Here is a 23,931-nt window from a genome sequence, read left to right on the forward strand (position 1 = left end):
TCCTAGCTCTCCACACACCACCACAGATCACCACAGCTGCAAGAGTCCTAGAGAAGAAAAGGAGGCATTTCCTCTGTTCAGATGTATTCTGCCACCAGGGGACGTGTCTGTAATTTAACAAATATCTTAATAACAACAACAATTGGGTAAAAAGGCCACTGACCAGACCAGACGGGTCATGGCTGTAGCTGATCATACTTTCTTAGCATACCAAAAGAGGCGTATTATGCAGCCAGTCCTAGAATTTGATCTTTCCTTGACTAATCGGGGGGGGTGTGTGTGTTATGATTTAGGTCATCATTCCAAGAAGTTCCATTTTCTGGAGCAGTGGAAATCACGGGAAGGGAAGCGCTTCCTGCACATAGCACTCCTCCATAACATACCAGTGGTTCCCCATAAAAAGAGTACATCTGAGAGAACGGGGAAAAAATTTGGTACCCCCTCAACAAAGGTTCTGACTAGACACTTCTCTCACTTCAGGCTCAAGAGACACCTGTTTGTAGCTAATTAGCCTGTATTTTTAGCAGTAGGAGCTGGCTAGGCTATGAAGTAGACCTTCAAGGGTTAATCCCTGGCCATGTTATTTCTAGTGAGTATATGAAAAAGAAACACTAATATGCTCAGGAGGAGAATAAAAGCTTTCATAGCACAAGGTTAATCTGCTGACCCAAGGCACTGCTTGTGCAGCTCACATCAGCACCAAAGCACTTCAGAGTCTTAATCTCCCTGGTTCGGCGCTGTATTGCTTACTGTCTGCTTTCAGCATGCAGGACTGGGTGCATTTGTGCAGTATTTGTTTATTCTGTGAGGCAAGGAAGACATTTTTCAGCAGGACGATAACAGAAAGCCAAGAGCCAGGCTCTGTCCACAGGAATTTGTAAAGATTCAAAGGCATCTTCATTCAACACCTCATTCAACATAGTACTTGGTATGTTTGTTAACAACTCTCTGTTTGCTACTCCAGTCACTGGGGAAGATAATTAAGAGCCATAAAAGTCATACTCCATTTTAGCTCACAGTGGAGATAATTTGATTTAATAGGGGAAACAGCTTCTAAATTAAGATTTATGATCACCAATGAAACCAGATAGTAAAGTTTTTAGGAGAGAAAGGCATATACACCCCCAATGTCCTTGCTTAAAGAAAGAGAACTGTCAGAGAATAACCATGGTCTCTGTTTTCAAGGACACTTGGACTAATGTTGGCAGCCAAGGAAACAAAAAACGCCCTCAAATAACCACACTTTCCAGAAATATGAACATGTTCCAGGCAGGCAACCAATCAGAGCTCCTTAGCTGGCCAAGATGCAAGTCGAATCCATTGGCCTTCAGTCATTCTAGTAGAGTTACAACATCACACCATCCATACAAGCTGAAACTGCCCCATATTGGTGTCAACCTCTGTGGAAAGTGTCACTTTCCACTGGCATTAGCTTGGCCATGGTGAGAAAGTAGGAGGTAAAGATGTTGCCATTCAACAGAGAGAAGCCAACTAACCTCTCCATCTTATGCCTGTGGGACAAATCTTCAATAGGAAGGAAAGAATACTAACCCTACCAGGACTTTTCTCCTTTTCTGCCCAGACATATAAGATGGAAACCGGACTTACCTCTCCAATGTGAGTACAGACCTGAGATATATCTGTCAAATCATTCGGAGCAGAATTAAAGTCTTAATTCATCTCTGCTTCTAGTTTAGACCGATAATATTGTGTTGAGAGAGAAAAGTATATTTCCCCAGGCACAGTCTGCTTCTAGTTTAGACTGATAACACTGTGCTGAGAGGAAGAGTACATTCCCCCAGGCACAGTGCCCTTCCAAGCCAACTACTTGGCTTCTGAGCTGGAGATGATTTCCATCTGTCCAGCTCAGAGAATTGAAGAAGCAAAAATGTTTAGGAACCAGCCTGAACCCTCCATGTCAAAGGTCAATTTTAAGCATTGGTGATGTGCCCTTCAGCTTGGTATGTTGGCTCATGTTAAGATCTCTGTCCTGGAAAAATGTCTGAGATTTGTGCTGAAAGACTCAGATTCTCAAATAGGACAAACTGACCTTTCTTTCAACAGAACCCATTGAGTTACACATTGCTAAGGGTTTTGCCAAGGTAATTTAAAGGCAGCAGTATCTTCTCTCTGCTGTTGAGCTGGATAAAATGGTCTGCTGAATGCACTTTGCTGGGAATTCTCCTTAGTCTGCCTCTCTTCAAACTGCTCAGAACAGAACTGCCCAGGACAATCCTATCTGCACCATCCTAGCTCAGTTTTGACAGCACCGACTTTTTTTACGGAGTGATGAAGTCCTCTGCACTTCCTTTTCCTGTCCCATTCCCACTAACATGGTAATTTCTCGTTGCAGGTAAATCATCTCACCTTGAGGTTTCTTCAGAGCCTCCTCTCACCTCAGACATAGAAAACATTTTGCAGAAGAACCCAACTGGTGAGATGATGCCTGAACCAAGCTCTCTGCAACTTTACAGCCAACCAGTCTATAATAAACGCAAGGACCTCACCTGTTTCAGCTTCGTTCCCACCATGGAGGCACTGCTGTCAAGCACAAACACAACGTTCTTTGGTAATGGAGGAAGATCTGTGGGGGCGAAGTAGTGCACGAAATACCCATTAAGAATCTGTGGAAGAGCAAGGAAGTCAGGAATCAAAGGTAGATCATGATGCAATGTTCCACACACATCATTATGGGATATTTGGTTGGGCACACCTGATCCTGCTTTCAATGTCTGTGTCTACATTGGATGATATGAGTACTTCATGGCATCCCTCTTAATCCTGGTCCCCTGTTTATCCAGACTGGGGCTTTCTGGAACTCTCCACATGTCCTTCTGTGGTGGACATTGGGGGTTCCTTCCAAATGCAGTAAGGATATAATGTATGTACCCAGGGCTTAGAACCACAACATGCATTTGGGCAACTGGCCTCGTTTCCAGATATATACAGCCAGTATATGTTGAGAAACTGAAAAGCAGATACAAAAATCAAACTCAGTGAAGTAGGTATCTGTGGTTTTCAAGTCCATCTTGTGGCTGCCAACTGACTGGTTTTATTTTAGACAGTTCTTACTAGATGGAGAAGTAGCCTTCACTTGGAAAATATTTTCTAGGATGTTTGGAGCATGCAAGGCAATAGAACCATTTCAGGTATAGTTAATAAAACAGAAAAGATGAGTACAGTACCTGAACATCCCCAACACTCAGCTCCCTGTTGACATCATATCTAATTATGAAGTCTCCCAAAATGCCATTTCGGGCGATCCTGGTTTGCTCGACAACACTGGGATTGAACGTAACTTTAGCTAAGGTTTTGGTATGTCCAACTACAGTAGAAGGAGGAGGAGAAACATCACCTGTTGAGATAAACCAAAATATTACAAGTTGTTCCCATCATCTTACAGATGTCTAAGCGTAGCACACACAGTATCACTGTGGGGTCGGGTCAACAAGCATAGTTACATACTGACATTAAAGATTCAGCTCACCAGTGATAAAAAAAGAACTTAATAACCTGTGGGGTTTGGTATGTAAGAGATTCACAATGCTGATGACCCCTTATCTCCTGTGCAAACCCAGTGGGACGGGGGGAAGAGCCAACAGGTAGTCCTGAAAAACAGCCAAAGGAGGGAGTCTTGTGGCAGCAGGACAGTCCTGTTTTGGCTCAAAACTGCAGGAATGCAGGAACAGGCAGATAAACGTCTTCAGCACAGAATCTTCAAGGCCGTGGTGTGGCTGAAGTGAGACTTTTGCTTAATTATCCACAAAATTAATATTAAAGTTGACACCCCTAAGTACGATAACGAGCAAAAAGAAGAATATGCTAAACATATATGACTATAGCACCCGGCTCTCCACCCAAATCATGCTAAAACCTCACCTCAGGGAGGGGATCAGATAAGGTTAGGATATAAGGGGTAATAAGGAGAGTGTCTGTATGAGAGATCTCTTTGAGGGAGAAGAAACTTGAGACCGAGAAGAGACAGTCTGTGTTCTGTCCCCCTACCATGACAGGCATACTTTTGTGGTAAGCATTGCGCCTTCACCTATTGGCAAAGAACTCCTGGAATAGCGTTTATTCATTACTCGTTTATTCATTTATTCACCTATTCATCTATTTTGCTAGCAGGGCTTTGATACAGGCAAAAGCTGAGCTGTCTTAGTCAGAGCCCTCGGCTCTGAAACAGGACTTGTCAGGGCCCTGAAACAGAAACAAGACGAACACTCTTTTAACATGACATAACTCATCCCCGCTAATTCTAAACGGAAACCAACAATGCAATGTGGCCAGGGATATCAATGTTTAGGCAAAATTCCTGTGCTCACTTCTGTTCGGAGGTCACTGAACTCAAAGGCCAGATATTCTCTGTATGACTGTCGATTGCTTTCTGTATGAACATACAACTACAGACCCGTGTGCGGTATTTGTGCCAGCCGACGCTAGACGTCTAGAGTGCAGATCCTATACCTGAGATCCTGCCAGTCGATGCAAGTATGATTCATTTGACCTGTTTAAACATTTCCTCTAGGATTAGGTGAATCATACGGCAGATTTCTCCCTATTGATTTTAAAGAGTTCTTGAGGTGACTTGTTCAGATGCACTGTAGGCACATGAGGTGGGATTGATCTGACTAATTGACCACTTGATCTGACAAGCTTCTTATGTGTAATGTCTACTTCTGAACAAGTCATCTTACCAGCCTTTACATTCAGCAAAGAGTTACAAGTATAGCTGCTGCAATTTCCGTCTTACTGACAGAAACAAAATCCGGCACTTGCTAGTGCAGTCATGCAAACGGCATCCCTGAGATGTAACTCACCCTAATCTCCAAAAGCCCTTCCTGAGTCAATTAGGAGAGATGTACCTTTCAGACAGCATCCTGAAGGAACCTCTTCTTGTCTTGTTATCTGTGTTCTTTTGCTAAAGTTGAGGCTTATGAAGATTCCGTGTAGTCTCTCTGTGTGGCCAAAATCCCACCTTACTCTCTTTTGGTGTGCCATCTGTTCATTCCCTCTGAACTCCGTAAGGACGCTTGCATGAGACTGACCAAAGGCCACATTTGGCCTTGAACTTCTCCAGATTTTGAGGGCTTTCCCCCTTATCCTAACTAGCTATCGAAAACACCAAAATAGATTCTCAACTGGGGTTCTTCTTGGGTGCTTCAACTCTCACAGTGATTATTCCAGCACTCCCCAGAGGCACAGAAGTTCTATTCTATCCGCTCGTGGGATGATTAAAACTGGTGGGAATGAGCTGCTCAATTATTCTGGGGGGGTGGGGGGGTGTCTCAAATCTTTGACAAAGATTTAGCCCAAGAAGTCTGTGGTATGGCAGGGAAAAGAAAAGATTGGTGAGATTCGGTTCCAGTTTAGGTGTGCACAGTGCAAGTTCCTACATCTGAGCTTATTTTCTAGGCTCACGTTATGCTCAATGGAGATCAGGTCAAGGGTGTCAGGGGACATTAGGGTATGTTACATCCGGCCAGACTTAGACATCTGCTTTAGGATAATTTTAATTATGTGCTGTACCCCATTAACAATACTGATCACAATTAGAAGGTGCAGGCAGTCTTGGAAAGCTCCTCTCTAGGGGATTCCTCCTATAACGCTGTCTGTGTAATGAAGAGTGGCACCTCTCCATGTTTGTAAAGCACTTTGAGCAGCATTAGAGGAATGCAACATGACATCTGTATGCAATGTTGAACACAATCCACTTCACATCCAGATTCCACAGTGATTTACGAAATTGGATACATATGATTATGTTCATTTAACAAGTAGGAAAATGGAGGCATGGAGTGGTTACGTAACTCCCCTGACTTCCATAGTCAAAGTCCATAGAAATGCCAAGAATAGGGTTCTTGTTGGTTTAGAAAATGGTTAGCCAAAGCTGTGACGTTTACTAAGTAAGTGCTACGTACAATCTAGACTCCTCTAGGCAAAGGAATGAAAGTAAGAATCATAAATCAATAGCAGTCTAAGATGTTACTTCCATATTGATTTGGCTTTACTTTTATAGCTGCCCTGCGAATGCATTGGAATAGACGAGGCAAAAGGCAGGTGGAGGCAAGGAAGGGTTTTCTCATAGGTCAAACTTCTACACAAACAAATTATAATTGGAGAACCTGGAATGAGGACCAGCAAAAGTCTTGACCAAGGAGTCTGAGTGACAGATATTACTCAATTTTAGTAAAGTCAAGAATTGATTCTGCATCATGGATTCTATGACTATGCCAATTCCAGTCCCTCCATCCTGACAGAAACAGGGAGAGAGGTCCCAGCCAGCCCATTGAAATCCCTTAAGGACACTAGTGTTGGATCTCAAAGGGGGCTTATAAAATTATTACCCAGGGCTTTGACATTTTTTCTAGAATCTGTGTACAGTTCAGATTTCTCCTGGCAAAGAAAAGTCATAAATCAGTAGCTGTGTAAGATTTTACCTCCATCTTGATTTGTTTTTAGTTTTATAGCTGCCCTTTGATCTCATGAATCAACAGATGTAATGTGTTTTTAATACACAATGCATCAGATTTGCTTGTATTGGCCTTCCTGGATTTTCCATCTCCCTTCTATCGTTTCCAAAATCCCATTTAACTGTCAGTGTGTAGGAGATGCCCAGAATTCAAATAAATTACTTAACAGTTCATTTTTTTTTTTTCTGATCTATTTGAGGGTTTCACATTACTTTTCCTCAGCTGCTGAAAAGCAGGCATTGCTGTCGGTTAGGCTGTCTGGCCATATCACATCAGGGTTAGTGAAAGTCAGCCTCAGACTGGAAACAGAAGGTCTCCCCTTGTACCCACTGCGCATATACATCTGTTGCCTTTGGTCTTCACTTCTGTGTTTCTCTGCCATAAGTACATTGATGGGTGAGCACGATATGCTGTGTGCCACAACAGGATGAGTTCCAGTCCTAGCATTTCTATGGACTCCAACCATCTGAAATTAGCTGAGTTGGGTAACCACTCCATGCCTCAGTTTCCCCACCTGTTCAATGGGCATAATCACATGCATCCAGTTTTGTAAAGCACTGTGGAATCTAGATGAGATCATATGGATCACACTGCAGTCCTCTATTACTCTTCAAAACACTCTTTGGAGGTGAGACACGTCATCCCCTGTAACACAGACAGTTCTTTAGGAACCCCTGGTTCCCAAGGCTGCCTCACATAGCCACTGTCAGTGACAAGAATAGATGGGGAAGCTCCCCCATCTTCATAGCCACTCATCTCCCATCCCCAGGACAGAGATTAAAACCAAAAAATAGTCTGATAGAAATAGTCTGATCCAAAATAACTTTTTTCCCCTGGAATAATAGAAATCAGGTCTGGAAGGCAGGTTATCTAATTTATCCCATGTTCCCAGATTGAATCCCTTTCTGCTTGGTTTTATGTCATGGGCTGGAAATGCTCCAGACTTCCACTAATGGAAACTCAGTACCTGCCCTTGCCAGTCCTTTCCAGAGCATCGCTTTTTCACTGTTAGACATTTTCAATGTCTAATTTACATTTTTCTTTGTGGATTATAAACCCATGACTTCTTATTCTTTCTGTTACCGACACAGAACGCACGGTATTCTTTTCCTCCTTGCAGCAGCCTTTTATATATTTGAATACACTATGTCTTCCCCTAGGTTTCTTTTTTAGGCAGCACTTGATATCTGGATTGCAATTACTCTCCTCTGTTTATTGGCCCAGTTCTTTTCAAACAAGTGACTGAGAGAGGAAAACCTATGAGATATTGCAGAGTACAGAACGTGGATGAGCTCCAAAGACTTGAGCTGGTCTGTGCTCCTCTGAGGTAGTTAATAGGGCCTTTAGAAAAACTTTCCATCAAATTCAGCTAAAGAAGTAAACAGAGCAGGAAAAGGCATTTTTCATATGAAACTGTAGTCCTCACACGGTGAACAGTTAAAACTAAATTATTTTGGAGACTGGTAGAGTTGGGATTAAAGCTCAAATGCAAAGTTCATCCTTTGCTAATGCATGGGAGCTTCTATACAACCGTGATAAGAAATAAAAACCTTTATGAGACCTACGACTTTGAAGAGTGTCGTGTTTTTGTCATTCTCAAGCAGCCTAGTGTCTCCCTGCCCAAGTCCATGACTAGTTCTCACACCACTGTGCTGGAGGAAAAGAATGAGGACACTTATCCCAGAAGATGCTGAGTAGGACATCATTCAGAAATCGGCTCTATTCTGAGGTCACCAGAGAAGGCCAGGATGATTGGCTTCAATGTCTCCTGGTTTGGGGTTTGGATGTGACAGAAAACGACACCTGCACATGCCAAAAGATCACTTTCCAAAACTCACATGTTTTGTATCTTCTTTTGGGAAAAATACAAGTCCCAGATGGAGCTGTGTGTGCAGGAGTCACTGACAAAGGAAATATCCTGGAAAGACCTGTCATCGTATTGTCTCTGCTCCATATACAGAGACAATGTACATAGGACTTTCCAAGACCCTCTGTCTATAGAAAAGCACTGCTTGAATTTTCATAAATCACTGGAAATCTGTGGAAGCAAGTCCAGTCTTTATATATTGGGATCCTACAGCCAAAACCAGGCAAAACTGGATTCTTTACTGCCTCTGGTCCTACTGCTGTGATTTCTGTGCTGTTTTATAAATGGTAAAAAAAAGTGTCCTTCATTCTTTCTCATCAAGGGACAGCTTCTGTCCATAGGTCTTTAAGTTTTATCTCTTCTGTTCATCACAGACTGTATGGATACTGGCAGTTTGGCTGCAGTCAAAAGTGCAAATCACTGATAACCATTAAACAGAGAAGTTGCTTTTTCCACTATGGTCCTGCACGGTACACTGATTGGGTCTACAGATGGCATGTAGAAAGCACAACAAATGTAAGAGGATTGGTCCATGAAATAAAGACAGATCAGCCATTCCTCCACTTTTTGGCCATCTAAACTATTGTTATTATTGTTTTCATTGGTTTTGCTAACAGCATTTATTGCCACAACCAGTGGCCATTTCAGTTATGCTCATCAGTAACTGCTGGTGCTCATCATGTGGAGATATTGATGGCTCCAGAGCCAAAGAGATTTGATTTTCAGCTTAATTTTCCTATCCTACACTGGATCTTCAGGACCAGTACTCATAAAAAGAATGTCATTTCTTATCCAGGTCAGTCAGAGTCAAAAGTATCTAAATGACTTGTGAAGCTACATCCCATCTTCAACAGTGGTTTCACGTTGGTGGTGCTTTGGACATATTACTCAAAATGTCACCTAACTGATGACTTAATGTCACATTACATTTTTCACCCAATAGTCTCAAGGTAGTTTATCAATACTTATCAAAATCGCACATTTTATCATTAACCGTGAGATACTACAGACTTCTTTGTAGACACAGGAAATTGAGGAAGAGTTTTCATGACATATTCAAACTCAAACCAGTCAGGCAGTACCATCTACCAACGTGCAGGCCTCTGTTCCTTATTTGGTCATTTTTTTAAGTCTCATTTGGGGCACCACAGGTCACACTGTATGGCAGCACCAGGTCTGGCTGGACACTTATTTACTAGATTGCTGCCAAGCTTTCTAGTCAAATGATACTGAAGAGTTTTAAGCCACAGGAGCCTGAGAAGAGACCAGGCACTGTGTTTTTCTTGGTTTGCTCCCAGTTTGCAGACTATCTGCCAAGCAGCCGCTCCAACCTGGCACACAATTTACCTGTCTTTCACTTAAAAACCCATAGCCTTCTCTGGAGGTCTCACTTCGTGTGCAGATCTCTTTAGTCTTTGAGTGCCGTATGAGCAACAAGGCTTTGCAGGGAAGATCTAACAACTCAGATGGTTTGGTTTCTGGATCAAGCTTGAGAGATGACAGCTGACTGGAGTACAGTGGCTTTCCAAGCGAAATGTTCCTTGACTTGACCTTGGCTTCCCCAGGAGTATTCTTCTGGTTTCCACTTCCTAAACTGAAGGCAGGAAGTTCATGTCTGTTCTGTGTGATTGATTTTGCTGGCCAGAAGAGGTTATGAGGAATATATCCCTCTTATCCAGAAAAGCCATCCTTCTCTGTGACCTATATTAGACCCTTCTGAGACTCTCTGCTGCCTGCTGATAATGTCCTAATCTCCTCATCTTGCTTTAGATCAGAAAGAAGCTCAGCAAACCTGCTGCATTCATTAACCCTGCACACTCATCTGAGTGGTGCTCACCTGAGTGGCACTCATCAACGAAGACTCAATCTGGCAGAGGCATGACCCACTTCTGACTACCCCAAAAGTGTGTTTTTCATTTCAATGACTTCCATAGCAGTGATCTCACCACAGCAAACAGATGTCACCAACTGTATAGGGCCATTCCACGTAGAAAGTGTCTGTAACTGAATTCTGAGCGAGGATAAAGCACAGGGAATCTTCGGTTGCATAACCCATCCCGCGATAGGACATCTATTTTATATAAATTTTACCAGCTAGGGAGGATTATGGAATCCCAGAGCTTGGGCTCATTTTTATACGAGCTGTTTTAAATCTGAAGCGCGGTGCCAAGAATGGTCAGTGCTCACAGATTGCTGTTTTAGGCAGCAAATTACAAGAGTTTTCCCTGTATGTCATTCACATATAGGAATTTCCATACAGTACTAGACCGACAGTGTGTCTGCTCTGCTTAGTCTGTCTCTAACCTTGATCAATGCCAGATGTTTTGCAGGAAATCGTATACCACAATGCACTGTGATACTCCCTGATAGGTGAAAAAGTTTTCCTGTCCCTCCTGTTGAGGGGCACAGCACATTTATCACACAATGCATGGATGTACAGCAGAGAGACTAATTAGCTGTATGAGGCTTGACCTGAAGTTAGTCCAAGTCACTGAGAGCCTTGATTTCACCATGATTTGCTTGAAATCAGTCGGATCACACTGAGCAATCAGCTTAACTCCAGTTCATATGCTTTAGGATCTTTACCTGGCAGACATGAACAGCTCCACTGGTTTTGCTGGCGTTATGTCACTTAGAGCAACCAAGGATCGAGTCCTGCAGAACTCCACATCCTGCTTCCAGCTCCGACTCACCCTCTTTATTTTTCATGAGGGATTTTTGGCAACACACAGCAATCACGGTATCCTGTGCTCCTCACTGTTAGTTTACACTAGAAAGATTACCTTTACACTGTCTGAACAGCGAGTGAGGACGGTTGGGGGTAAGGGTAGGTACTTGCACGACACTTAGTACTTTGGCAAAACATGGATTTTCCTCTTGGAATTTCCCATGTTCTAAAGTGCAGGATTTCCTATCTGCCTTGGCATGGATGGATGGAAAAAACAATTCACTTAAAATAAACAGTTCCCAGGAGATGTGGAGCCAGGGAAGAGCTTCATCAAACGCTGAGCACAAGGCCTGAAGGCCCAGTTCAAAGCTTGTAAAGACAACAGAACAAAAAAAAAAAAAAATCCTACTGAGCTGGATGGGATCAGCCCTATATTCATTAAGCTTCAAAGTTCTCACATGCTTATGCACAGATACCACATAGACACAGTCATCTACAGAAAACAGAACAAAACCCATCAGCCTTTATGATGACTGGATTCCCACCACTGAACCACAGAGTTCATAATTCTGAAATCCCTTTCACATAGCCATTTTACCAGCTTTTATGGACCCGTGCCAGTGAATAAGAGATCCCTAAATAAGAGTTGTTGATGGCCTGCGATGCTTAGAGACCTGCTCGTCACTCAAAGGCAGCCACCTCTGGGGTGGAATGTACCTGTCATTCAGTGAGTGCAGCAACAGTAAACAAAGTGAAGTAAAAAATGTGTCTTTCTAAATAAAGTTGTAGTTGGAATCTGCCAGAATAATTTATGCCTAATGAGCTGCTACCAGTCATCTTTCTTGGTGTCTTCATGAGATGTGTCCTCTAGTTTCTAATACAATCTTGATCCTAGCCAATGGTGCTTTAATACAATGTTGGGGTTTTGTTTAATGCGTCATTTAGAGCAGTGGGAAAATGAATGTAACACCAGTCTACAGTCTACACAATTATCCAAGATTGTCTTGGAGAACTCCCAACGCTGCCAGTCCAGTTCTTGAGAGGTGACTAAGGCCCAACGAGTAACAGAACCACGGGTCATAAAATCTCTCCTTACCTTCAACTTTCCCATTGCCTTTATGCTTGCTGTTTCGGAGAGGTGGCACTTCCAGTGAAACTATGCCTGAGTTCTCCAGAATGTTCACCTCCACTCGTAACCTCCCCACCAGCTGCTGGGGCCGGATGCTGACTGTATACTCGTATTTTCCCAGTCGCCTTTGCAAAAGCTCTTCATAATGCAGTAGGAACTTGGCCTGCATCTTGCGAGGAATGAAGACAGAAGCTTTGAATGTCTCATAGCCATTCTCCCTGGAAGGAAAATCCAAAGACACCTTCACACCCCATACACATCACACACCACCTCCTCCAGTGAATGATGAATCTGGATTTTGTTGGTCCAATAAATTATTTCCTATCATTGAATATGTGAAAACAGCAAGAAAGAAAACACAGTAATGCTTCACAAAGCATTGGGCACGTAGGAGGTTTCCACAGGAGGAAAGGTCTCAAAAGACAAGGTGACTTCTTATGGAGAGGAATACGACGAATGCATAACATGGAACAGAGCCAGAGGAAAAGCTGTCTCTTCGTTTCTTACACAGAGGATTTGCAAGACCCATATTTAATTCTTGACTTTGCCACTGCCAACTCATTGCACTACCTTAAGCAAAATAGAAATTAATTCCTTTTCCCTAATATTAGCAGTTTATAGCCATATACTCAATGAGGAGAAATAGGACCCTTAAGACAATTCCATCACTAGAGATCTCTTCTATTCTGATTGACCAGAGTGTGCTATCAGACATTGAGCATACAACTCTCAGTCAGCTTTCTGTTCACTAATTTGAAGTGAGATGTATTCCCACCTTTAGCCTCTATTGGCTTCTGCTGCCCTTCTGTTAAACAGAGACAACTTAAGACATTCTACCTCCCATAGAGTGCACTGCAGTGTCCAGCTGCCAGGCACTGACGTGATGCCAGGCACTACTATTTGTGAAGAGAAAATAAAAAAGCCACATAAAGGAGTGGAAACTTCTAATGCCATGTAGGGGTAACTTCAGGACTCACTGGTGTGAGATGTTGGTGATGCCCACAATTCAGTGAGTACTGAAAAGGATTTGAGACTTTGATTTCTCTAACACACGTAAAAAAATATTTTTTATAATCTTAGCCTTTAGGAGAGTTGAAATGACCATACCAGTGGTCTAACAATGACAGGTAATAATCGTCTACAGAAGAACATGCAACAGGGCAGGACAAGAGAAATATAGTGCTTCAAGAGAAATATAGAACTCTCTCAGGTTCTGCCAGTCTGTGTCTGTATCCTGAGACAGAATCTTTTGCTAAAGGTTTGTGATGGACTTTTTCTACCAAAAATTCACCTAGTCACTTTTTGAACCCACATTAAGTTTAGCATCCACAATTTCTACGAGTAAGAAACAAAATTTATGTGAACTTACAGTGATATGCAGAAGGAGAATAAGGAATTTTTATTTTCTGTCTTTCATAGAAAAACTAGAGAAAATTGAATGAAATGATCAGATGTCAGGTGCAAAATGGCCAAAATAAGGTATTCATCACATAAATTTTGTTTCTTACTCGTAGAAATTGTGGATGCTAAATACATCCACATCTCTCCCTCCCCACAGTTCATCATTTCTCTGGTCTGAAAATCACAATCTGTTTCGCTGTTCCTGATCATGTGTTCACATTGGGATAGTGCTACTGTCCCAGGTAACTGAGAATAGGGCAGGATTTTCCGGAACAGCAAAATCCGTCCAATGGTCTCTTTAAGAGCTATTTGGGGGAATTTGGGCAGCTGTGAAATTAGAGTGCTGCTGAAGAAGTACATTCAGTTGAACATACAGGCTTCTAGATCATTAAAGGGATGAGACTTTCTGCCAGTGCTTGGCCCAGAGGACTAAAAGCAGTCAAGCGCTGAGAACAGGGAAAGTAAACGTGACTGTAAAAGGCTATTTGCGGTTCTACCATTGACTAACTTTGTAGTCTTAAAGTTGTAACTCATTGAATTTCTGTGTCCCTTAATTTTCCTGCCTGTTCTTCAGGAAGTAATAAGATTTCTTTCCCTCTCAAGGACATCCTGGAGCATCTTGGACATGAAAATGTTGTGTAACAAGGCTAGAAGAGGCCACATGCAATTTTACATGACTTGGAGTATGGAAATGACACCAGGCAGTGTGAGTAACATTTTGATTAGTTCTTTCTTCCCACGAATGGATACTCCAAAACAGCAAAAATAAAGATGGGAGGAGAGAATACAGACCAACAGAACACAGATAAATACACGACACTTACCTTCCATCTGTAGGGCTCGGAGGTTTCTTGTGTCTTGCTTTGTCATCACTGCTATGTTTCTTTTCTTTCCCTGTGACCTCCCCATAATAAGTCTTGTTGCCGATGCTCCTGGAGAGACCAGAGATGTCAACATGACCACTCTGCACCCATATACAGTGACAGCTGCACAGCTTGCTGTAGAAGGCTTCACAGACTGTGCACATGAGTAGGCTAAGTGTGCTGCTGGTGTAACTCTCCTTGAGTCCACTTGAGTCACTGAGACAGAAGCCGACTTAGAAGTTCCCTGGCTGGTTATACCAGCAGAGTACATCTTTAGGCCAGAAGTTTACCTCTCTAAAATGCCAGTTCAGTAGGTAATCTCCAAAGCATAAGGATGCAAACTAGAAAGCATAGCAATTGCCAAGAATCCCAACGACAACCTTTTTTTGCCTGGTCTCAGATCCACCATATGTATCAATAAAGCTGGCAATACTCAGGATGACTGCTCTCGAATAGCTGCCTCCCTGACTAAAATGCTTCTCCCTGGGAATGAGTTACAGGGCCATGGATTACATAAGGAAACAGCCCTTAACATACATTTTGGCTGACCAATGGCAAAAGACTGTTCTTCCTCCTATTCAGTCCAAATGGAAGTCTTTCTAGAAGAGCTGGTCCCCTATCTGCTATGCTTAGATCTGAAGCTGGGGCCCCAACATCTACCCATAGGGAGGATCTGAGCATGACCAAACCAAATATGTTTTTGAAACCAGAAGCTTAATTTATTCCTTAATGAGTCACTTCAATATGAGCTTGGCTGCTCTCAACTTGCTCTATTATCCACATAGAGAATCTCCAGCAGCAAGGGAACCTATCTGCTAGTTGGAGTTGACTGTCCACTTCCATTGATGGTATGGAGAACCTGGAACCACTAGGAGCTGCTTAGGCACCACTGTCAGAGTTAGGTGGAATAACTATGGTGTGCCAGTGCTGCTGAAACTTCAATTGAAAATGTTTCTGAGGGCTAGGAGAGATATTTTTTGTCCAAATCAAAGAGAAAGGAGGAGAAAGGAGTTGCTAAAAGACACTCAGATGGGAAATAGAATCATTTTTTTCCCCATGTACATTGCGGACTTGAATCTTAACTTCATGTCATCCAAGGACTTGCTCTGTGCTTTGGGGCCATGACGAGTCTCAGATGGAGTTTATTACGTGTGTGGTTTTATTTTTCCCAAAGAAAAAAGGCCTTGATATGGTCCTACTACTGATCAGCCAACTTTTGAAATGTGAGAGAGCTGTCCGTGGGATGGGACAACCACTGTCCACCCAGCTGCCACCGTTACTTACTTACATAGTAAAGTTGGAGATGAAGGCTGCAGCCGGGATCTGCATCTCAAACACACCTTCACGTGCCTCAGATCCGCTGTTCACCATTGTGCACGACACCGTGGTGAAGGCATAGCGAGAGATAATTGTGGATTTCACAGTGAATTCGGACATCCGAGGCCTGGTTTCCTATAGATGTCAAAAAGTTACCTATTAACTGTGACTGTTAGATAACTCACCCCTTCAGTGTTTCAATTAATACTTTATATGCTCAAGCAAATTACCACCCTATGAGTATTAGACTCCCCTATGAAAAACAGTCAACAACAGGCAAGGTGGGCTTGCACTCAAAATTTCAGGTGAGCTGCAAATGTAAACCAGGAACACGGCACTGCCTTTGTTCACACACAAGGGCAGAGGCCACAGTCATTCTCCAATGCTTGGGAAGGGTCCAGGAAGGATGAGAGGTCTGATTCTGCCAGCCTTTATGTTGTGAAACACACTGACAAAATCCATATGTATCCTAAATTGCACCCTTCAAGTCTGACCGTGTGAAAGGAACAGGATTAGTCCCTTATGGCCTGGGAAGAGAAGCCCAAAATGTGTCCCCATAGGGTCCAGAACTGATGGCAGAGAAACTGCCCTGTGGACTGTGCACAAGAGCAGATGTAAGACCTCTTGAAAGACTGAGATCACTGCGTATGAAACAGCATCTTCAAATTCACACAATCAGATCCATAAGTTATGCAAACAGAAAAACTGCTGTCAATGGAGTAGGTAGAGTCCTCCTCTGCTGAGAGTCCATCCTGGAGGTCTCAGCCAATGGATGGAGCAGACTTAATAAGAAACACTGACACTGTGACGTCTCAGGCAAAATATTTTAAGCCTTTTAGCCCGCCCTGGATTCCTTCCAGCAGAGAAGCAGCAGAGACTGCAATGAATGACACATGATGTAGCAATGGAAGTTGAAAGCCAATTTCTGCTTCTTGGGAATGTGTTTTTGTACACAAGTCCTGGGTTGTAGCATTTCTCCAGTCTAATGTGATTTTTTGACAGCAACATCTCCATGGAGCTCAACAGTTTTCTTCCTGGAAGACTTCAATGTATTTAACCATAAACAGTCCATGTAAAAAAAAAATTCTGTATGTTGCCTTAAATAGTCAAAGACCAAACCCTCAAGAACAAAAGGAAGTTAAAGAGTAAAATATATTGCAAATACAAAGCTACTCACTAAGCCAAATAAACTGAGACTCTTCCTATTGAGGTTGATAAAGTCACAGCCGCATAAGACTTGTGAAGACAAGAAGATGTTCTTCAGCTGCACTTCCAGGATTTATTTTTTTTTTTGCAAACAAAAATAATTTTGACAAATTGCTTAACAAAGGCAGCAAGTGTTTGTACGAACAAGTATGAAACGGGAACATTTCTGCAGTAGCTGATGGCATCGGGAGCAGTGATAAATGAGCATCCAACTAACCAAGCTGCTGGGCTAGTGAATTCCAGGCAAACGGAAGGGTGAGGATCCACTGGAAATAAACACAAAACTGTCAATGGACTTTGAAATAAGGCCTCATCTTCCTACACTTTCAAGGTTTGGAAAGATTCTGATAAACATGTCTCAACTGAACCTAATTGTGATAGATATCTTTAACAGCTGGAGTATGCGTGATATGCTCTGTGTCCATGAACATTCTACTTAGCACAGGCTCAGCTCACATCGAGCACAATGGCAAGAAATGAGCACTTTTAGGGTGTGTTTCATCTCACTGATTTCAAATAGCTCAGTGAGGTGGATCTAGAATGGAACACGTCTGCTCAGATCTAATGTCCCCCCCCCCTTAGGCCACTAATGGCTTTTACTCAATTGCTATTGATTAGAACTAGACCCTGCTGTTCTTAGGACTTTCCTTGATACATAGGCATGGCTTTCCGTCTCATTATCCTGAAGGTGGAGAAGATGGGGAGTTTTGATCTGAGGTAGTTTTGTAGGAACGTTTCCAGATATAATGAGCTGACGTTTCAGTCAGTCTTCAATACCACTAATTGCCTGTGGCACAGCAGGAGATATAGAAGATTTAGTAAGAGAAACAAAAGAAAGAACCTGAAACTACCGCAAATTCTTTGGTTCCAGATCTTCTGCATCCACTCCCGTGTTCTGTATGTCATCATAAGCTGTGGGTTCAAACACAGTTGACAGCTCAATAGCAAAAGAGGATCAAGCCCTTTGCCTTTTATTTGAGGTACAAGCGGTTCTGCAGCGACAGCTCTGACACGGAGACTAACACTGTAAATGCAGTGATGGATTCATCTGAAGTCAGAAAGTCTTTAGAATATGACATGGGACACGGACTTGTTATGACAAGAATATAAGAATAGTTGTATTGGGTGAGAACAAAAGCAACTCTAACCCTGTAGCCTATCACTGGCTGAGATCAACAATACATGCTTAGAGAAGAGTGTAAAATCAGTCCAACCTGTACTGATACTACCCAGAAATATTCTCTCAGTTTTCTCTGATTTGTGGCTGAAGGAACTCCTGAACCAAGGGTTGTATTTTTGTGAGTAGTAAACCTCTGTGGATTTTTCTTCTGTGACTTTACACAGTTGCTTTTTGAATCCATGTAAACTTTTAGCAGCCACAACATCTTGTAGCAAGGAGTTCCACAGCTTAATGATATTTTACCAGGAGAACCACGTCACTTAAGGTTATTTTTCAGAATGTATTATTTTCTGGCTCTGGGTGATCTCTGTCACACCTTTCCATCCCACTGAACAAGCTCCAGCTCTGATATCCTCACAGGCTAAGGAATGGCAAAAACAAATGAAAAAAAGACATTCAACACCTCTCCCTCTTCCTGGTGGTTAGGAGTTGCTGCTGGGGAAAGCAAACACTGAACAAGGGCATCGCATCCAACTGAGGATGAAAGAACTGATTCATCTTCCCATCCCTGGAAGGGATCTGCCGTTCCTTGTGTATAGAAAATATAAACAGCGGGGACAGAGGCAGTTTCCAAACAGGTTGCTAGGTCGGGCTTGGCGGGCAGCCCAAGTTCTAGTCTGCGATTCTCGCGCGTTCCCTGGAGCTCTTGCACAATCCATCAGCGCCTGATGCCCTGACTTACAGCTGCGCAAAGGCCTGTTTGTTTTCTCCTCTTTTTATTAAGGCCTTCAGAAGATGAGAGGCAGCACAAAGGGAAAAAAAAAAAAAAAAAAAAGAAGAAAACAAAACAAACCATTTGTTTAATATTATTATTAGTGTGATTTATTATCCCTATTAAAAATAAAGCTAGGCAATGCCAAGGCGGCAGATTAGCACACTGCTATGAGGCAGGTTGGCTGGATGCTTTATAAAGGTGTCCTGGTTATTATGATGAACAAGGAGCTGAAATTTTCTTGCCAAACAAGTGATTTTATGCTTGTTTACATCAAATGTTTGGAAAGACAGAAGAGAGCTGAAGATAAATGAAATACACTCCATGTTTTTACCTTTATCAGTTGCTTTCATCAAAACAAATTGACCGTATCTCAGATTAGAAGTAATAAACTGGTAATAAGACTGTGAGTTGCTCTCCTCTAGGCTGCTGATTCAAATCCGTCAAAGATCAAAGCAACCAGAAGCTATTTAAACTGGAACAGGGCAGGTTCAGATTGAACATTAGGAAGAAGTTTTTTCACTCTGAGGGTGGTGAGGCACTGGCACAGGTTGCCCAGAGAGGCTGTTGAGGCCCCATCCCTGGAGGTGTTCAAGGCCAGGCTGGACGTGACCTTGGGCAACCTGGTCTAGTGGGAGGTGTCCCTGCCTATGGCAGGGGGGGTGGAACTCAATAATCTTCAAGGTCCTTTCCAACCTAAACCACTCTATGATTCTATGATTACGATATGATGACTGCTCAGTGTGTGAAATGAGTTCCTCCAGTTCTTAACTCCATACCTCAGAAAAGCCAGAAAAATAACTGGCTGTGAACAGCAATTTCACTGGCTGCCTCTTTAGCCAAAGTGCAGCAATATAGCCAGATCTCACGGATTTGCTGTACATCTCATGATGGCAGGTTTACATCTTAAAGCATAGGTTCCTGTGTCGAAAGAAGGATGTTGGTTTCCTTAGTTTCTTCCTTTCTTCGGTAAATTTTGACCTCTGCATCAACAGAGGACAATAGAGACCTTCAAATTGGGAAGCAAACTCTCCCTTTGTCTTCAAATTCAGTGAGGTTTCATCAGGCTTATGTTCATTGTTCTATCTCCAAATCTGGGGTTGAGAAGATGGATTGGGAAGTACTAGAAGAACCTGTACCTGTTGCATTGATCAAAATGAAGACTGTTCATTCTAGAATGTCACCCTGCTATCACCCACCGACACAGCTTAATCCTGGACACAGGGATGCACGCACACATACACACGTAAAGCAAGCATAATTCCCATCAGGTGAAATAAAGGCACAGTGTGATACGTACCAGCCTCTGCAAAAATTTGGCCTGTCTTGGAACACGGCGTGCAACCTGCAAAGAGTTAAGGGAGTTAATGGAGCCTACTCAACTTACAGAAGACGTATCACCTGTTTAAATCCAGACACGGGTTTGTGTGACTGATCACCCGTGGCCAGGTTCAAATGTTCCGCCGGTTAAAATTAAAACCTAAAGCTCTTCTGTATTAACAGACCCGCTGATCAAAGCTCAGCAGTGGAATGCGGCTCTCGCAGGCGAGGAGGTACTGTGCGTTTTGCAAATGCTACTTGGCAAGTGACCCTCTATATGAAGACAGGAACCTCAGCCTAGACCTAGCCCTGGACACTATGTCTTGGCCCTTGGAAGCGTGTTCTCTTATAGCTTCCTATGGAGTCACGCAAAGGCTCTGTGTCACTGTTTTCGCCCCGTTGCATAGTAAATGGGGACACGATGAGATCTGTTGCCTGAAAACTCTCCACAGGTACTGTGGATTTATTGCGTGATGACAGAAAAGCACTAGTTATGTGCAAAAGGGAGATAAAGATATTTAAATTCGGCCACAGATTTTATTATGAAATGAAGCGCTTCACCTATGACAATGCAATTGTACTCATTGTATCACCCTTCACAACAACTCCTCTGACTTCTTCCCTGCACATGGTGTAAGTCTCAGCTTAGCAACATCTCCAAATTAAATCACTCCCAAAACAGAGTGTACAAGTCTCTTGTCAATGAGGGAAGCCAAGTGACTTCTCAAAATGTCGGTGAAACTCCAGAGAGCAGAGGAATGCAATATTTTTTTACCTGATTTGCCCTTTCTGTTGATTTACACTGAAATAACAGCACTCCATGCCAAAGAGATGATTTTATATCTGTTTATATCATGCATTGAAAAGCTCAGGAAAGCCCAATGGAGAGATTAAACAGTCTCCTCTGCTAGAATCTTTATTATTTCCTTCTGCATTATTTTAGCTAACATCTTGTAAAATTAGAACCAAGGAAAAACAGCTCCCTTGGGAATTTCTCGATGGAGAGGAGAGGAGAGGAGAGGAGAGGAGAGGAGAGGAGAGGAGAGGAGAGGAGAGGAGAGGAGAGGAGAGGAGAGGAGAGGAGAGGAGAGGAGAGGAGAGGAGAGGAGAGGAGAGGAGAGGAGAGGAGAGGAGAGGAGAGGAGAGGAGAGGAGAGGAGAGGAGAGGAGAGGAGAGGAGAGGAGAGGAGAGGATTTGTCTGCAGTTTAAATTTTGGAAGAAACTTTCTGAGGATGTTATCTCAGGCAAGTAAAGCACCTCAAGAACCTGCTGTGAGAGGCTGCAGAGTCTCCAACACTGTAGGTTCTTCAGAACAAGCCATACAAATGTCTGTGAAGTGGATTCTGCTTGGAGCAGAGGCAGGGATGAGAGATCAGTGCTCCTCAGTACTTTTTTTTACTAAAGGATTACCTTTTGGAACAAATCTATCTGTTCTCCTGTATGGAATGGTCACAATTTTTTTACTGACTAATTGGTGAAACCGGAAATTGGTTACTTGTTTTACCTTTCCCCATCACGCACCCATTTTATTTGCTTGCTTATTTGCATAAGAAGGCTTTGTATGACTTGGCTCCTTCAAAAGCTACCTTCTAAAGTCTTGTGGATAATCAGCAGACACCAGTGAGTAACTAAGGAACCCCAGATAACAGTATTCTGTTTGCTAGAAATTCGTGACTACTGCCCAAGCACTGCTGCAGGGTTTATGGTCCTGATCAGTCCATCTATGTGTTTTGAACAAGCCAGCTCCACTAGCATCATCTAATGGAACAATTTCCAAGTTCCCATCAACCTTTTTCTCGAAGGCCTTCCAAAGCGCTCATTAAAACCCAATAATTGCTAGTGGTGACCCCATAGCTGTTGTCATCTGCTAGTCTTAATGTGATATACAGAGAATAAGCTGGGCAGTAGCAACCCAACTACCTGAAAAGAGCTGTCCAGAAGAACCACCTCTAGTGCAACGGTAATAACTAACAACCTTGTCAAATACCTTAGCAGAGTGGTCAATCATTGGATAATTCAACAAATAATCCACACTCGTTGCAAATGCCACAATCCTGCAAAGACCTGTGTCTGTATTTGCCTTTGTGGGTGGAAGATCCTCCCAGGATGTTACAGTAAAACACAGCCCTATACACTCTCCTGAATCCGTTAGAGATTTGTTTATAGTGTAATATGTTGATCTAGGGAAGCACCTGCCTGTTCTTAACCTGGCTCGTGTTCAGTGAGGATGGACAGATGTCCTCTTCTACATCTGGCTGTCCCAGTGGATGAGGTCACCATCTCTATTTATACATCACTGCTTTTCTGTTGGAAGTTACTGCTGCCACTGGTCTGCCAGCAACACAGCTCCTGTGAAAACACCCTCATTTGCCTCAAGCAAGATCAGCCAGGTTATTTCAACACTGTGAGCCAGTTGCTTGAGCTTTGCAACTGATTTTCCCCCTAAAGCCAATAAGTGAGTATTCCCAGATACCCCACCACTGGCAGAACAGTGGTGGAGATACTCTCTCCCACTGGGACAGGTGGGTCTGCAAGACAATGTTGGTTTGCAGCTGAATTCCCCAACAAGGAATATGCGTTCATGGTAATCAGGATTGACAACGAAGTTGCTGAGGTCCTCATAGGGCACTTCTGGAGAGAGATTCTTCCAATTCTAAGTGGGATGAACAACTGAATGACCAACTCTGTGACTGGTACAGATGTATCTTGAGTCTCACTCTTCCCGCTTACTGTATGGCATAAGATGCCAAATACAGGCATACACTGACATCTGAGACTCACTAGGGTATCCCACCTGGCCTCCAGCAAGGCACAGATCTTCAATAGGTCCTGCAGTCCCACATGGATGTCTCAGATACTACAGACCCTCTCAGATCTGATCAAATTTAGATAACTGATTGATGCCCTGAGTGACCCAAAGTCACAGATGGTATCTGTCATGGATGTGAAGGATGTGAGCACAGATCTGAAGCTCAGCCTTTTAAATCACAGCCTCCCAAACCATCACCCAAACTCTCTTGCTAACTTACAAAAAACTTCATTGCCCTTTCAGCCCTAATTCCCCAGAAAATCTAAAGCCACACAATGACACAAGATAACAGCCCTCACTTGCAGAATTTTTTTTTTTTTTCTCCCCCGGTCAAGAAGCACCTTACAAGCTGAAATTCATGTGGTTCCTTTCATCCAGCATGAGTTAAAAACCAAGACTGAGACCACAGGCAGAAAAACTTTCCTCCGACCCTGAAATACTCTGAATTACTCAGCCTGGCGCGCGGCCAGGGCACAGCGTTAACTCCCTTGTCCCTGCGAAACGCCTCATTAGCACAGCTACGGGGCTGTCAGCTTTGGACCCCTCCATCCCCTGGCAGTAGCACCCATCATCGGACAGTGCTGGCGCTCTCCTGGCTTAGCACCTCCATCAGCTGCCTTGCTCGTTAGTAGCAGCCTCCCGTGGAGCTGAGCTGCCGCCGCAGCCATGGGCACACTGCAGGGACGGGTGCAATAAATGCAGTTTTAACAGACTGCCCTGCGTGTCAACACTGATGAGACAAGCCAGCCTCAGCCACCAGATGCTCCCAAACGATGACCGCCTTAAAACCTACTTGTTCCATGATGCTGTAATCTGCCAGCAGCTTCTCTTCCAGGTACCTCGCCATCAGCTCCGAGTCAGGCTGCCCTGCCGAGGTGGAGAAGCCCCAGCAGAGCCACAGCCAAAGGATCATGGTGGAGAGGGAACGCCGGCCGGGACTCCCTGCCCCGCAGGTGAGAGGAAAGCCCGGCTGCCTGCAGCTGCTG

The 23,931-nt window shown here is 43.3% G+C and overlaps 1 protein-coding gene across 1 annotated transcript in view; it reads right to left on the reverse strand.

Moving 5' to 3' along the window:
- ITIH5 (inter-alpha-trypsin inhibitor heavy chain 5) overlaps positions 1 to 23,931 on the reverse strand; it is a 49,751-nt gene extending 25,820 nt beyond the window's left edge. The window contains exons 1-7 of the mRNA XM_082496080.1: positions 23,739 to 23,931; positions 20,117 to 20,161; positions 15,690 to 15,853; positions 14,363 to 14,470; positions 12,105 to 12,355; positions 3,186 to 3,355; positions 2,508 to 2,624 (exon numbers count right to left, since the gene is read on the reverse strand). Coding sequence (XP_082352206.1) covers positions 2,508 to 2,624; positions 3,186 to 3,355; positions 12,105 to 12,355; positions 14,363 to 14,470; positions 15,690 to 15,853; positions 20,117 to 20,161; positions 23,739 to 23,858 — 975 coding nt within the window. The 5' untranslated portion in view covers positions 23,859 to 23,931. The remainder of the gene's footprint in view (positions 1 to 2,507; positions 2,625 to 3,185; positions 3,356 to 12,104; positions 12,356 to 14,362; positions 14,471 to 15,689; positions 15,854 to 20,116; positions 20,162 to 23,738) is intronic.

The sequence above is a fragment of the Vanellus vanellus genome, assembly GCF_965231255.1.
Source record: "Vanellus vanellus genome assembly, chromosome: 1".
Taxonomy (NCBI): domain Eukaryota; kingdom Metazoa; phylum Chordata; class Aves; order Charadriiformes; family Charadriidae; genus Vanellus; species Vanellus vanellus.